Source organism: Hyperolius riggenbachi, chromosome 7 (genome assembly GCF_040937935.1).
Source record: "Hyperolius riggenbachi isolate aHypRig1 chromosome 7, aHypRig1.pri, whole genome shotgun sequence".
NCBI lineage: Eukaryota > Metazoa > Chordata > Amphibia > Anura > Hyperoliidae > Hyperolius > Hyperolius riggenbachi.
The window spans coordinates 115,217,888-115,235,148 of record NC_090652.1 but is presented as its reverse complement, the minus strand read 5'-3'; the positions used below and the strand labels follow the sequence as shown (position 1 = coordinate 115,235,148).

General features: G+C 42.7%; 1 protein-coding gene across 2 annotated transcripts in view; it reads left to right on the top strand.

Moving 5' to 3' along the window:
* IL21R (interleukin 21 receptor) overlaps positions 1 to 16,332 on the top strand; it is a 77,599-nt gene extending 61,267 nt beyond the window's left edge. For both annotated transcript variants that reach the window (XM_068244547.1, XM_068244548.1), the window contains exon 10: positions 14,658 to 16,332. In XM_068244547.1, coding sequence (XP_068100648.1) covers positions 14,658 to 15,470 — 813 coding nt within the window. In that variant the 3' untranslated portion in view covers positions 15,471 to 16,332. The remainder of the gene's footprint in view (positions 1 to 14,657) is intronic.
* Positions 16,333 to 17,261: the final 929 nt, after the last annotated feature.

Below are 17,261 nucleotides of genomic sequence, written 5' to 3'. Positions count from 1 at the left end.
TTAAAGACCTATAAGGCTCAGAAGCGTTGTAAGGGGGAGAAGGCAGTACCCGCACCATGCAGATAGCTGGCAGAGGTGATGCAAGGGCCCAGGGTCGGAATGAGCCGCCAATGAGCCGGGAAAAAAACAGGTTTCTCACACTAATCCCTGTACCTCACCACAATGTGCACTGCAATGTGTAAACTCCCTCCTAACCCCCCCCCCCCCCCCCCCAAGTTACAGCACTTATTACTCTCACATAGCGGTTGTGGTTCAGTTCACAGAGCCCATCTGTCTCCTCTACAGTGCCGCTGTACTTCCTCTGAGAATCAGGAAGTAGGCGGCGCCGAAGAGGAGACCAATGGGCTCTAAAGGACCGGACCTCAGCCACTGTGTGAGTGTAATAAGTGCTGTAACTTTCGCCGGCCGCAGCTGCGCTTCTCTGCGGGGGAAGGGTGTGTGTGTTAATTAAAGCTGCATCATGCTATCTCCTGCGTGGGCACATTGTTGGTTTTGGTAGGGGGGTATCTAGTTCAGGAGGTATATTGTCTGGGGGGGGGGAGGCTATCTACTTTGTGAGGCACGTTGTGAGGGGGAGCACAACTGGTTATGGAGGGGCTAATTTGGGGGATCATCTGACTATTACTGGGAGGGAGGCTACCTTATTGTGGGTGTACATCTGGCTGCTACTAAAGGGAGGGAGGCTACCTAACACTGGGGCACACCTGGCTATTACTTGGGGGGGTAGCTATGTAATACTGTGGGCACAACTGCTATTATACTGGGAAGGGGGCTTGCCTTGAGGGGAGAGATGCCTGAGACAGCATTGCAACTGCCACGGATGGTGGACAGTCATGGAGCACATACTAAAAAACTGGATCTGCTCCCACAGAAGGATTTGCGACTGGAGCTCTAGTCTCAGCTATTGTACATGCACGGTCCAATCAATGCGCCTCCTTGATTACACTACCATCACAGGGGTGGTTCTGCGCTTACAAGGTTCTCCATAGGATTGTACTTCACAGAACGCTCCTGGTGATGAGAGTGCATTCAAGGAGGTGCACGGTCGGGACCACGCTAGCTGCAACTAGAGCTACAGATCTTTCTGTGAGGGCAAAGGCACATAGGAGGGGACAAGGAGGACAGCAAGGGACGGATCTGACAGACTACATGGGGATTGATCTCCATTGATCTTTTCCAATGGATAGTGGAGCCCTAATACTAAAAGGTCCCCCATGATTTAATGGGTTCCCCTCCCTGGCCCACCTTATCCCCCGTTGATGACCTCGCCTAGAGGCAGGTGAATGGAAGCAGAGATAGCGTGGCATTCTCCATTCACAGCGCATTTACCCAGCTCTGTACAGCTGCTGCCATGCACATTCTGGCCATGCATACGTGAAAAGCAGCACTGATTGCGCCTGGCAGCAGCTGTTGTGCACAGCCAGACGGGAGCTACAGGGAGAGTGGAACAGACAGAGCATGCCATGCTCTGCCGGCTTACATTCAACTGCCTCCAGTCAGAGCTCCAAATGTGGGACAGAGCAGCACCATGGAAGGAAAGCCATCCAAACTAACCTTTTCAGTATTAGGACCAAAGTACACATTGAAACAGAAGGTACTATATTGGGCACATTGGCAAAGTTAAGTGGTGTGGTGCGGCGGGAATCAGGTGGATCCTTGCTGGCTGCCTGCACATTGAATTGGACCATTACAGCAGGTAATAGCATTTAATTCACTCTCAGAATGTTTTTTTCCACTCACCTGTATGGCTGTCAATTATCATGGATGGTATGGAGTTATTTATAGTTACCAGGGGTTTCCTCCACTCCCTCTCTGCCTCCAGTAATCTGAACAGTCGTGCACTTCTGCGCATATGGGATCCGGCCGTGCGCACACTCGCGCCACACTCCTGTGCCCGGGAGTGTTCTGCACCTGCCCCGTACGCTTCTGGCTGCAGGAGCGCTAAGGGGAGTGTGTGCACAGCTAAGACATGCATGCACAGAAGAGTGTGGCTGGCCATTTTATGGAGAGGGATTTTAAGAGAATGGAGCAGCCAGAGAAAAAGCTGAGGGATCGCACGCAGCGAATAGGGCCGGAAGAGGCCCCAGGTAAGTATAAATACACCCACACGGCCCATCTCATGTTCTCTTTATGACACCCCCATATAGTCTAAGGGCCCATTTCCACTAAAGGTGGCATACATTAGGTGACTTGGCTGCTGATTAACCATCCAATTCGATTATTAAAATTGAATCAGATTAAAATCGGTGTTGCCAAGAGCATGCCGATTGACAATGTGACAAATTTCAGGCCGAAAATTGGTTGCATGTGTCAATCGGACATGCTGCAAGATGTGTGATTATTAGGACGAGCGACGAATATGACAGAACCCCCGGCATTGTCCCCCCTCCCCCCTAGTGCCCTGTGTGCAAATTCTAGTTGATGAGTACCTGTTGGTGTCCACTGCTGGCGCTGTGCACATACACGCACCCCACGTGGTTGCCAGCGTATAAGTTGGCAAATGTGTGACACCACACACACGCCCCTGCATGGTTGCCAGCGTATACGTAGGTGTGTGTATGTAGATGGAGCATGGAGACAGCGGCAGACACAGACAAGTGTGTGTGTGTGTGTGGGGGGGGTGATAACATGGGAGGCGGGTGACACTATGAGTTACCGCACCGGGTGACACCAACCCTGGTGACGCCACTGATAAGGCTTTGTATACATGTTACATTTCTGTTGCTGGCGACTTCCAGGTATTTCCTATAGCTGCTTTATATAATAGACATGTTAAAGGGAATGTGTACCGTTTTTAATCTACTAATTCTTATTAGGGGACCACTTACCTAATTGACCTCTATAGTTTTGTCCCTATGTTGTCATTTTTGATGCAGGCTGGCCCCTAAAATCCACGTTTATAATCTTTGACCAGTTCGGTCGAATATTCAGGCTAGAGAGAGGAGGCAGAGCTTCTTTGCCCTGCTCTGTCACTCCACCGTCATCTCCGCCCTGTTAGTCGCGCTCCCGCTGATGCGCGGCTCCCCTGTTCATTACAAGAGCGCGCAGCGCTGGGGGAGGTTGTTCGTGCGTGGCTTACAGCACATAGCGGGGCAGTGGGGTAAGGTGACATCAATGATTTATTCACTTACTGAAGGTCCTATCATACCTTCACATGTGGTTTCAATCCCGCAGCTCCGTATACTGTGCACTGACGTTCTGTACGCGCACGCGCTCTACGTTAGATGTGAGCGCGCGCACTCTCCCAGGGACGCGCACCACAAGTCTCCACTGTCTCGCGCTATTTTATCGGCGCTTGAGACTTGGAGATATTAGGAAGTAAGAGGCTGCCGACCCGGAAGATGTAGCTAAGGTCGGCAGCCATCTTGGATCATAAACGAGCAGATTTTGGGGTATATTGTGCAAACGGGGGGCAGTGGTGCGGCGAAAACCAGCAAAGGTAAATGTATTTACATATCTCTACATGCATATGTCATTTAAAATTTTTTTTTAGACATGATACCCAATGGCTTTAAAGGGAAACTGAAGTGAAAATAAACTTATGATATAATGATTTGTATGTGTAGTACTGGTAAGAAATAAAACATTATTAGCACAGGTATGAGTCTCATATTGTTTCCAGTACAGGAAGAGTTAAGAAACTTCAGTTGTTATCTATGCAAAAGAGCTTCTTTAGCTCTGCGACTTTATAAAGTCCTGGACAGCACTGTCTTTTGAAGGACTTACCTCAACTGTCTCTCATTGTTTCTTCTTTGTTTATGGTTTTTCTGCAGAGAAAAGTTCAAAGGGTCACTAGCCTGCTCTGTGAAATCATTTAAAAAGTTGAGTGTATTGTGGAAACTGCAATTATTAGAGAATAATGCAGTTATAAAAAAGCTATATACCTGAAAATAAAAATATGACCCTATTTTCTTTGCTACTAATGTTCTATTAACTATCCGTACTACACATACAATTCATTATATCAAAGTTGTTTGTTTGTTTTTTTTGCTTCAGTTCACTGCCAAGGGTTTTTACCCTAATGGACCAGAGCAATTTTCACCTGTCAGTGCTCCTCCCTCTTATTCCCTAATAACTTTATTACTACTTATCACAAGAAAATGATCTATACCTCGTTTTTTTCGCCACCAATTAGGCTTTCTAAGGGTGGTACATTTTGCTAAGAATTATTTTATTCTAAATGCGTTTTAATGGGAGAAAAAAAATCATTATTTCTGAGTTTTCAGCCATTATAGTTTTAAATTTAATTGTTCTTTTGTGGATAAAACTGACACATTTTTTTTTATTTGCCCAGTTGTCCCGATTATTAAACCGCTTACATTATGTCCCTATCACAATGTATGGCGACAATATATTATTTTGAAATATAAGTGTTATTTTTCTGTTGTTTTTTTTGTTGCTTTTTTCGTTCGGTCCGTAATTACAAACCCCCTATGTAGTAAAGTAAAAGTAATTTTCCCTCATAAAATATAGATTAAAAAAAGCTAAGGTCCCTAAGGCAACTATTTATGATTTTTTTTAAACTGATTTTTTTTTTTTGGGGGGGGGGGCTTTGGTAATGTAAGTTATTAATTGTATTAGTATTGTGTAAGTAGTACACTCACCTAAAGGATTATTAGGAACACCTGTTCAATTTCTCATTGATGCATTTATTTACTCAACCAATCACATGGCAGTTGCTTCAATGCATTTAGGGGTCAAGACAATCTCCTGAACTCCAAACTGAATGTCAGAATGGGAAAGAAAGGTAATTTAAGCAATTTTGAGCCTGGCATGGTTGTTGGTGCCAGACGGGCCAGTCTGAGTAATTCACAATCTGCTCAGTTAATATGATTTTCATGCACAGAAATTTCTAGGGTTTACAAAGAATGGTGTGAAAAGGGAAGAACACTCAGTATGCAGCAGTCCTGTGGGCGAGAATGCCTTGTTGATGCTAGAGGTCAGAGGAGAATGAGCCGACTAATTCAAGCTGATAAAAGAGCAAAGTTGACTGAAATAACCACTCATTACAACCGAGATATGCAGCAAAGCATTTGTGAAGCCACAATATGCACAACCTTGTGGCGGATGGGCTACAACAGCAGAATACCTCATCGGGTACCACTCATCTCCACTACAAATAGGAAAAAGAGGCTACAATTTGCACAAGCTACCCAAGATTGGACAGTTGAAGACTGGAAAAATGTTGCCTGGTCAGATGAGTCTCGATAGAGTCAGAATTTGGTGTAAACAGAATGAGAACATGGATCCATCCTGCCTTGTAACCACTGTGCAGGCTGGTGGTGGGTGGTGTAATGGTGTAGGGGGTGTTTTCTTGGCACACTTTAAGCCCCTTAATGCCAATTGGGCATCGTTTAAATGCCATGGGCTACCTGAGCATTGTTTCTGACCATGTCCATCCCTTCCTGACCACCATGTCCCCATCCTCTGATGGCTACTTCCAGCAGGATAATGCACTATGTCACAAAGCTCGAATCATTTTAAATTGGTTTCTTGAACATGACAATGATTTCACTGTACTAAAATGGCCCCCACAGTCACCAGATCTAAACCCAATAGAGCATCTTTTCTCCATTTTCTCCATCATCTGCAAGATGCTATCCTATCAATATGGGCCAACATTTCTAAAGAATGCTTTCAGCACCTTGTTGAATCAATGCCACATAGCATTAAGGCAGTTCTGAAGGCGAAAAGGGGTCAAACACCATATGAGTATGGTGTTCCTAATAATCCTTTAGGTGAGTGTAGACTTTAATACAAAGCCTGCCTGCAGCGAGTTAGAATAACACGATCAGTTACAACACAATACTGTGAACAGGCCCATAGAATTGTATGGGCAGGGAGTTGACATGCAGAATTATTCTGCAACTAGCTGATAGCCCGGCGTTGCCCGGGTATGTATATGGCTGGTGGTAGCCCGCCCACTTTTTCTAACCCTAACACATAATTACTCATAATTTCCATTGAAATGAAACAAATCTGATTGGCTGTGGCTCCACCCCCTTCTCTGAATTTGACCAACTGTACCAGGTTTGAGGCTTGTGCCATTAACAGTACAAGAATGGCAGCAATGTAAATATTCCCCTTGAAAATCAATAGGTGAATTTTGATTGGCGTTTGTAGGCTCCACCCACTTTTATGAATTTTAATCCCAGTCACCCAGGGACAAAATGTGCAAAGTTTGAGAACCCTACCATAAACTGTGTAAGAATGGCTGCAGTTTACATTTTTCCAGTGAAATTTGTATTTGTCTCCAGCCACTTTTTGGTTATGGGGATAAAAAGCATCCTATATGTTATTCCAGGTAATGTGTGTGCCAAATTTCATTCAAATCCATTCAGCCATTATTGCGTGATTGAGTAACAAACATCCAAGCATGCACTTTCACATTTATAATATTAGTGAGATAAAACTGATCACTGTGAACAGGGCCCAAAGGTGAGAATCCCCTATGATGAGATGGACTAGTCCAAAATCTGTGAGATTGGTCCACTTTTTACTACCTACTGTAACTTATTTAAACATAGGAGAAAAGTAATTTATAGTCCATTTTACTCTGGAAGAAATGTATATTTTATATTTATGTTTTTTACATTTTACAACTTTCATGATTGTGGTCCTTCAAGGATTCTTTGCTTCATTCTCGTGTCAGAAAACGTATTTGTTTTTTTTTTTAACTGCATATGCAGCACTTAGTTCGCTTCTTGCCACTTCCTTTGAGGAAACCATTAACCAGAACCCAATAACTACTGCACGTTCGGGAAACATGCCACCTTTTTGTAAAAAAAAAAAATGATGTAGCATATTTTCAGAGTTGCAATTCTGCAACACGAATAGGAAATGGGGAGAAAAGAACACCCATTTAGCTTTAAAAAAATACCTTTCAAAGTACATTTCAGATGGCTGCCAAAGAAAACATTTCCAGATCACATTTTGGTCAGAACTGGTAGACACCTGTTTCCAAAAAATATAGACCTTCTTCTAATTTACAGCTCTGGTTCACAGTTAAAGCAATTTTTACACCAAAGTGGAAAGTACTTTAACCTGACTGTAAGTTTCCAAGTCCATCTGTCAAGAGAGATGTGTGGCGCCCCCATTGCTGTGTTCCTTCTGCTGTCCCTCTAAATCAGTGTTCATCATCATTATTACAGCTTGTACCCTTTTACGAAAGAGGGTGTTTATTATTAGGGACCACTGTAATGTGAGGGATATGGAGGCTGCCATATTTATTTCCTTTTAAACAATACCAGTTACCTGGCAGGCCTGCTGATCTATTTCGCTGCAGTAGCGTCTGCTTCAAACAAGAAACAAGTACATGGTTAATCATGTCAGAACTGACAATTTCAGAAACGCCTAATCTGCTGCATGCTTGCTCAGGGTCTATGGCTGAAAGTATCAGAGGATCAGCAGGACAGCCAGGCAACTGGTTTTGTTGAAAAGGAAATACATATGGCAGCCTCCATATCCCTCTCTCACTTCAGGTGTCCTTTAAGTACCCCTTGTGGGACATAGCATCATCTCAAGTACAAGGCATTTGAAAGGCGAGCTTCTGCTTCCTTGTTTTACATTAACTCTTTGTAAACATTCTGTTGTTTTTTTTTTTTTTTTCAACCGATAGAAATATTTATTTATTTATTCAGGTTTGTTAAAAAAAAATTAAAAAAAATTCTATCTCAAATCTCATCGTAAAAACGTTAATATAAAAAGCGATACGTTTCCAAGATAAGAAAGTTAAAAATGATCATTTACAATACTATAATTCTCAAAACAGATTTCAAAATGATATTTATCAAAACACTAATTCTCAAAAGGAATATTTCGATTGGACGGGCCTGGCGCTTGCTATTTATCGGGCTTCATAATTTCTTTGTTGGTGCCCAATAGCCGATTATTGCCAATTTGCATTAATGTCTATGGGGCAAATCCTGAACCCTTCCAATTGAACCTTGATATCTTGACTGAGTAGTGATCATGTTATTACATAGAATTAAATGAATAATGTATTAAGATTCATCTGGACCTCTAATTCTCTAACTCAAACCATTACACTTACACTCAGTAAATAATCTCTGTAAGGCCAAGCTTACCTTAACCTCTTCAGGACCATAGGCTTACACCCCCCTAGTGACCAGGCTATTTTTTACAATTTAGGCCACTGCAGCTTTAAAGCGGATCCGAGATGAAAAACTAACTATAACATGTAACTTGTCTATATATCTTATCTAAAGTTTAGATAGTTTACACAGCAAATCTAGCTTCAAACAGCTTCAATAAAATATGATTGTTTCTTCCTGTGATACAATGACAGCAGCCATGTTGTTTGTAAACATTACACACAGGCAGGCTTATCTGTATCTTCAGCACTCAGCCTGTGAAAAAAACCTAATCCCCCTTCTCCTCCCCTCTGCCTCTGAAATCTCTGGCTAGTAATACCTCCTCCTCCTCCTGCCCAGATGGAGCTCCCATGAGCCCTTGCTACTGTCTGAAAATGCCAAGGCTCTCTGAAAAGCTGTGGTCCAGGCTTGTTTAGTTTATAGGGAATTAGAGTATTAAAACAAAAAAGTATTTGGCTTGAGGAATGCCCTATAAACAATAGGAAAGGAACACAATTATGCAATGAGTAAAAGTTCATCTCCGATCCACTTTAAAGCCTCACTGCAGGGCCATACATCTCAGCACACAAGTAATCCCCCCTCCCCTTTTCTGCCCATCAACAGAGCTTTCTGATGGTGGGCTGTGATCCCTCCTGCGGATTTTGTTAATTTTTTTTAATATTTATTTGTTCTTTTCCTAAATAAACGTACACTTTTTAAAATTATTTTTATAGCAGTCCCTCCCCCCGCCAGCAAATGACAGCAATCGCTCCTGTGCCGCCAGAGGGGACAGCCGAGGGACATGGCTGTCTCCAGTACAGCACTGCCTTAGATCCTGGGCGAGTCACCGTGTTCATGACCATCAGCGTGACGCGGTTGTTTGGAGGTTAATCACTCTAGGATGCACTGCTCTGGTGCCTTGAAGATTAGAGCCATTTTTCGTATTTATACTGTGTGATCGCTGTGATTGGCTCACAGTGATCACAAGGTCAGGAGACAATCAAATTAACTCTTCACTGGCACACCAAACTCAGCAAGCCTGAATGGAAAATAGACATATGAGAAAATTCATTTAAGTGTAGTCAGAATGGTAAATCAAATTCTTCTGTAGTTTCACATTCTAGTTTAACTGCTACCGGACAGAAGCAGTGCAAATCTACATCCAGCAGGTGCTGCTGCTGCTCTGACTGGACGTAGATTCTATTGCTTCGTTATTCCGCGTACCCGCCATTATGCTGATCTCGCCGCTCTTTCCAAGCCTCTTTCTTGTTCTGCCCTCTATAAGACAGCAGAGCTCTGTGAGCAGGTCAGAAGCCGCTTTCATTGGTTCCTGACCACATGATCAAGGAGAGCCAATCACATTGGCTCAAATTGATAGACAGCGTCAGGAGCCAATGAAAGCGGCTCCTGATCGGCTGACAATGAGAAGAGCTTGCGGCGGGTATGTGCGGCAATTTGTCTGGAGGCAGCGTTTTACGGTACCAGCATTCTTTGGTCCTTAAAAAGAACCTGAACTGAAAATTAAAAGTCAAAATAAAAATAAACAGGTCATAGTTACCTAAGTCTACTCATCAATCTCTTTCTCCTTTCTTGCGTCCCATTTGTCCAATGTGATCAATGGAATTCTCTGTCCTCCATTTTGAAAATGGCCATTACCCCATAACAGCTTCCAGGTCAGCACACTGTTAAACTGTAATATCGCGTACCTCAGCCATAGCAAAACATGGACATTACCTTTCACATTCACTTGTAACTGACAGCAGCTGATATATAACTGACAGCAACTGGTATATTTCAGCTCTGACAAAATATTGTCAGAGCTGGAAGGGAACACTGTAAGAAGAAAATGGTGAGCTTCTGAGAGGAACTGACAATGAGGTAAGTATGTAATATTCATTTGCAGCTACATCACGTGTTTATTTTTTTAAATAAATTACTCAGTTCAGGTTCCCTTTAAGGGGCCAGAGACTGCTGGTACAGAAGTGGTTAAGGGATGCAATAGAAATGAGAATTCTAAACAGCAGCCATGACAGTGTGATGTAGAATCGGGCTCATTCAGCTTCTACACAGAGAGAAGAAATTATCATCTGAACATTCCAGCTCTATGTTATTATCAGATGTCTTTGTGCAGAGACATAAGAGTTTTATCTTCAAGTTACATTTCAGGAGTTCCAGGGCTGCATTTGACTGTTGTTCAACTGCGTCATTAGCATAGATTAAAGTGGATCCGAGATGAAAAACTAACTATAACAAGTAACTTGTCTATATATCTTATCTAAAGTTTAGATAGTTTACACAGAAAATTTAGCTGCAAACCGCTTTAATAGAATATGATTATTTCTTCCTGTGATACAATGACAGCAGCCATGTTGTTTGTAAACATTACACAGAGGCAGGCTTATCTGTATCTTGAGCAAAAAAATCTAATCCCCCCTCCTCCCCTCTGCCTCTGAAATCTCTGGCTAGTAATACCTCCCCCTCCTCCTGCCCAGACTGAGCTCCCATAAGCCCTTGCTACTGTCTGAAAGTGCCTGGGCTCTCTGAAAACCTGTGGGCGTGGCTTCTTTAGTTTATAGGGAATTAGAGTATTAAAACAAAAACAAAAAAGTATTTGGCTTGAGGAATGCCATATAAGCAATAGGAAAAGAACACAATTATGCAATGAGTAAAAATGCATCTCGGATCCACTTTAAAGCGCTTGTCAATTAAACTGACTCCAATGAATGCCTATGGGTAATCTGCATCAGAAAAATTTAGTGGAAACAGGCCCATAGACATTCATTGGAGTCAGGTTTTCTGCATCCAGAATCTGCGTGTAGTGGAAACAGGCCCGCCCCTCACTAAGGAGAGTTGAACAAAAAATTAAATTAATTCAACATAAAAAAAGTAGTTTTCTAACCCACAAAAAAAAGCTGTAAAATGAGTTGACGATAACTAAACAACTAAGACAGCTGCAAAGAAATGGATATGAAAAAATTACCGCCCACGCTTTTTATTGTAAATGTCACCTCATTCACGCGTACAGTGAAGGATGTGGTTTGTCAAAGCAAATCCAAAATCTATACTGACTGTAACTGCTAACCATGTCAAATGTATTTTTTTTTTCAATAAGAAGTAAAGATGAAGAGCTGCCTGTATTCAATCTGCAACAAAATATTTTTTTTCTTTAAAAATTTGCTTAAACTGAACCAGTCAAATCAAATCACAAAAGCGTGACAAAACTAGTTCCTAGTTTATTACATGTTCTTACTTAGCAAATTACATGTTCTAATCTTAGTATTAATCTCTGTGCATTTGAAGGCACAAACATGGTTCTAGGTTTCTTCTCTATGGAGGTCCTTGACTTCAGCTTAACCTTTTGCGGACCGCCGCATGTAAATCCTACGCCGCACTTGTGGCTGTCCTAGCCTGATGTGGCGTAGGATTTACACCGCCTGCCGTTTCCGCTCCTGATACGATCGTGCACACCCGAGAGGGGAGATTAAGTTGTCATATGACAGCTGACATCTCCCCTCAGTGATCAGGAGTCATCGCAATTGGCTCCTGATCACTATGATCGCCGGCAGATCATAGTGATCACCATTAGAGATGCAGCGGTAGAGGAGGAAGAAGAGGATCCACTCACCTTTCTGATGTTCCCCTGGCGATCGGCGCTCCTCTCCGCTCTGGCCGCCATCCCCGCTCCTTCTGACGTAAGTGTCAGGTCCCGGCTTGATGATGTCATCAAGCCATGACCCGGAACTTAGCGTTAGTACGAGCAGGGATACTGGCCAGAGCAGAGGGTCCACAGCTGCTCATCGCTGGAGCCTGGGAGGTGAAAAAAGGCTGCTGGCTACAGGGGGGACAACTGACTACACCATGGACACCATGAGCAGCTAGCCCTACCAGGGATCTGGCTGCCTGACCCCCCCCCCCCAATGCCCCCCCATGCAAAATCGCCTGGTCCTTAAGGGGGGTTATGCATCCAGTCCTGAAGGGGTTAAAGGGCACCAGTGGGAAAAAACGAGATCAAAGTTAGATACTTACCCCAGTAGAGAGAAGCCTCTCCAGAGATTTGTTGCATCTTTCCCCATCCTCCTCAACCCCACCAATCCCGCACTGGGACCCTCAGAATATATTGAAGAAGAGCTTGTTGTGTATGTTCTCACGGCCGTTTATGAGCATGGCCACATGTGCAGACACAAATAAGTCCCACCCCTGTTGCTCGTGCACATCTTTTTCCTCTGTGAGCAGCTTTGCGCTACTGCGTAAGTGCAAACCATACGTGCACCTGGGCAGTGCGGCCGCGCTCGTACACGGATTTGAGCATGGAGGCAGGGAGAAGAAGAGGGTTTTTGCAAGCATCAGTGGTGGTGTGTGTGTATTTGGTTGAAATAATGGATATTAGTTTTTAACATGGATTGCATGCAACAGCATTCTGTACTGTACCATTTCACCAGCATTGAGGTACCCTCCGTAGAAATGCTCCCTACTCTACCTATACCAGTCAGCAAACAAGCAAACATTTCAGGCTCATGAACCTGAGATTCCTGTTGAGGCACTGTCAGGTTCTACCATTATAGGAAGCACATACATGCACATAAATCAGTCTCTTTAACCTATTTTGGTTCCTGGACGTAGAAACTACGTCCAGGACCCATGCGCGCTACAGCGTGCTCCCGCGGCCGATCGCGCGCGTGAACGCGCGCTCCCGGCCCGCGGTTCGTTAGCCAGGCAATCAGTGTATCGGGCTATGGTGCCCGATCACTGATTCCTCTCCCCCGCTGAAAAAGCGACCGCTTCTCTCGGAAGCTTCGCTTTTTCTGGCTGTAACGTACCCCATGCGTCGCTCTAAGCGTGTTACGCTTAGAGTGACGTCATGTAAACAAACTCATGGTCGCCATCTTGTGGTCAAAAAGTAAAACCACAACTAAAAGTAGAAAAAATAAAATTCAAACACACATTTACATTATAAATCACTTGTTTACATCCCACCCTCCCAAAACTACCCAAATAAAATGTTTAATATAAAAAAAAACAAAAAACATTACAATAAAAAAAAAAATGTACCGTAAATATTTACCTAAGGGTCTAAACTTTTTAAATATCAATGTAAAGATGAAATACTTCTATATTTTTTTATTTTAAACTTGTAAATAGTGATAGATGCAAAATGGAAAAAATGCACCTTTATTTCCAAATAAAATATTGTCGCCATGCATTGTGATAGGGACATAATTTTAACGGTGTAATAACCCGAACATATGGGCAAATACAATACATGAGTTTTAATTATGGAGGCATGTATTATTTTAAAACTATAATGGCTGAAAACTGAGAAATAATGAATTTTTTCTGTTTTTTTCTTATTCTTCCTGTTAAAATACATTTACAGTAAAGTGGCTCTTAGCAAAATGTACCCCCAAAGAAAGCCTAATTGGTGGAGGAAAAAACAAGATATAGATCCGTTAATTGTGATAAGTAGTGATAAAGTTATAGGCTAATGAATGGGAGGTGAACATTTCTCAAGTGAAAACGACGGAACGCGAATGGGTTAAAGTCTAAAGTAGAACCACAACAGACCTAATTTTTCTAGACAGATTCAAAGAAAACTGGCGCAAAAGTGGAAAATATGCTGAGAACAACGCACAAGATTTTATGGATTTGAGTATATCCTAAAATTAGTGTTTATTAAAAGTACTATTGCTGCTACCTACCTTATAAGTTTTCCACTTCTTAATCCAGCCACCTGAAAACTTTGTTGAAATCTAACCATGATATAGTAGGATCTGCATCTTTGCCCTGACTATCTACTGACTTCCTTCTCACCTCCTACTTTCTGATGATGCATGTAGCCGTCTCTGTGTGCAGAGACAAGACAGCTGTTTTGTGTGTTGAGGGCTGTCTAGAGAAAGGCTAAAAAGGGTATGGCCTGTACACAGAAAGTAGACAGCGTGGCTCATCATAAGGGATGGGGTGAGAACGGAGATAGCAGAGAGGCTAGAAAAGGGGTAGGAAACAGAAACACTTCAGAATATAGGATTGTATAACGTACCTTTTTATCCATTAAAATGACAGAAAAACTTTAAAGTACACCTGAAGTGAGAGAGCTATGGAGGCTGCCATATTTACTTCCTTTTTAACATAACCATTTAGTTTTTACTCTCTCATCGCCGTGCAATCGCAGCTGCCTAGTGACAGCTGAGTTCTGTACGCAGGTCAGAAACCAATTTCACAATCAAAAAAGAGAAACAAAGGCTCTGGTTCTTAAAGGGCCAGAGCCTTTTAGTCCTGAAAAGCTTAATCCATTAATTATAACCATTGTCCAATGCCCTAGCCTTCTTTCAATACTTATTTATTGGGTGCCTAATGGACTGCTTCCATATTGATGCAGACAACATAGCTAACGTAAGTGCCAGTGCCCAATCCAATGGCACCATAACTACATGCTTCTAAAGGGATAGCCCATTTCTATCACTACAAAAAGAGGTGCTGATCAGACATGCATGAATTGTTTCATTTACAGGACTGCCTGGAAAGTCCTGTCTTCTTCACCTAATCCATACTTTTATCTTTATTTTTCAGAGCTGGCTGGGTGCGTCATACTACCATACAACATCACTTGAAGAGAACATGGCGTTCCCAGAAGTTTTCGAAGTGTACAATCCAGGTTTATTGAAGAATGTAGCAAGGCTAGATCTCAGTAACACAGAAAAGCAGAAACTTTTAATGAACAAGATGTGCTCTAGTAAAGACAGCCAAGATTGCAGGAGATGTGATTGTATGAAAGCTGCTGTTGACGAAACCCCTGAGAACCTACCAGCGGGAACTCTACACTGTCCTCACTTCGTCACCATGAATGGTGAGGAAGCTGGAATACACAGGAGTGGAGATGATAGCTATCCTTACGCCAATGATGGCTATCCTTACGCCAAACTTGGCAATGACAACCGCAACATGCTATACCTCAAATCTGACCATGAATCAGAAGTTACCACAAGCTCTTCAGTTGACCCAAGTTTTCAAGAAATCCTCTTGAGATCTAATATGAATATTTTGGATTTAGTATCGCTTCCTCCTGAAGAATTTCCATTTCAGGAATCTCCCAGCCAGGATGATGATGAAAATGTTTTTTACAATGATAATTACAATGCCCTTTCTCCAGACTCGGAAACCAGTGCTGATTTTGGTTACCCCAGGGTTTGCCTGGATCTGGACACCATTGACAGTGGTTTCTGTGACTCAGAATGTGGGAGCCCTGTGGATAGTGATTTTGGTAACAATGGGATGCCACCAAAACCCCTGAACTCAGATTCCTACAGTGGAGAAGAGGAAATATATGAAAGAAATTACGTGAAACAATGGGTGCCCAGTCACTGCACGTCAACGGAATCCTAAACTAAAAACTGAGCAAAATAACTGTTTCTTAAAATACAAGACAAATAACATTTATATTACTTTTTACGCCTGGCGAACTCAAAGCGCTTGAGCTGCAGCCATGAGGGTGCGCTCAGTAGGCAGTAGCTGCATTAGGGAGTCTAGCCCAAAGACTCCTTGCTGAATAGGTGCTGGAAAGAGCCGAGATTTGAACCCAGATCTCCTGTGTAAGTGACAGATCCAGCCACTGGGTGTTACGTCACAATGCTGAACCCCAGTTGCAGAATGCCATTCTTTGTGCTTTAGGATTCAGAAGCACGTTAGATCTATACATGGACATTTGCACAATGCTGGACTTTGATTTTTATATTTCCAAAACGTTTGGACTATTGTTCATGCTGGCCCCGGATGCAAGAACACATCTGAAGTCTGAGGTGTTCTTTATTTGACTTTAAGCTCTCCTAATGTGCACTGCAGTGCAAATGCATTTGTATCCACAATCCAGTATTGCTGGATTGACTCTTGCTATTCTTGGCCTTGTTCACATTAGGCAATGCAGGTGGCTTTGCATTTGGAATGCAACGCACATGATCGCACGCCATCTGCATCTACAGTGAATAGAATCAGAGCTGCGTTTTGCCAAATATGTGTGCAGTAGTTCGCATATGATTTTTCATGCAAAAAAATGTTTTAATGTGATTTTTATATTGCTCACATAGGAAGCAGACAAGCAAATTTAAACCACTGAAAATTGCAAAATGCAAATCGCATACAAACACCGAAAAATGTGATGCCATTGAAATACATTAGACGTGTGACAAGCATGATTTTTGGAAAATGCACACAAATTCAAATAAGTTTGACCCCTGTACATAGTACAGAAAAGTGGCATGGGGGGGGGGCAGGAAGGTGGCACAGGGAGGCAGCAAGGTGGCACAAGGAGAAACAAGGAGGCACAGGGGGACAGAAGGAGGCACAAAGGGGGACAGAAGGAGGCACACAGAGAGGCAGAGGTGGCATAGACCGGGACACTGGCAGCACAAAGGAGGCACGGGGAACAGAGATGGCATGGAGTTCTGACTTTAGAATGAATTCAGGTTAAAAACAAATCTACAGTCCCTAAGTCATTTGATTACCGGGGACTATCTGTATTTATATTTTATTTGACTTTTTTAATTTGCTTCTGTAAATGGTTTGCTTTACATTTGTGCTATACAGATGTGTAGTCTTTATGAAGTTGATGTATATGATGTATAAGATGCATGTGTACATTGCAAATAAAATTCTTTATTTATCTGTAAACATTGTTGCTTTAAGTAGCCAATATGGAAAGCTGTTAATCACTTTAAGAGACACTGCAACGACATATAGAAGCATGTAAATGATTCAAAGGGGGAGCAGTGCAGGCAGCGGCCCAGGCACTCTCACCACCTGAGGACACCACATGCATCTACACCCCAAGAAAAAAACAGTAGTAAACATGTCAATGCCAAGCAATGATATTCTTATAGGGGTTTCACATCAAGTTGGCTGTGAGTAACACATGCGTTCATATTGGCAGTGAGGCATACTTTCATTGTACTGTATGCCTCACTGTATGGTCGCACTGCAGCTTTAATGCATGGAGCACCTTTTCAGTAACTGAGTGTGAAAGGACCAGATGCTCATACCAAGCAGCACTTGTCTTATAAATGGCTGCAGAAGAAGCATATTGGCAGATTTAAAGGCACAGCATGTTAATTGCATCTGCAGTAGGTTTGGCCCTGCCTAGGTAAACTGGGTCTTGCAGATACTTTACATATGCTGAAATAG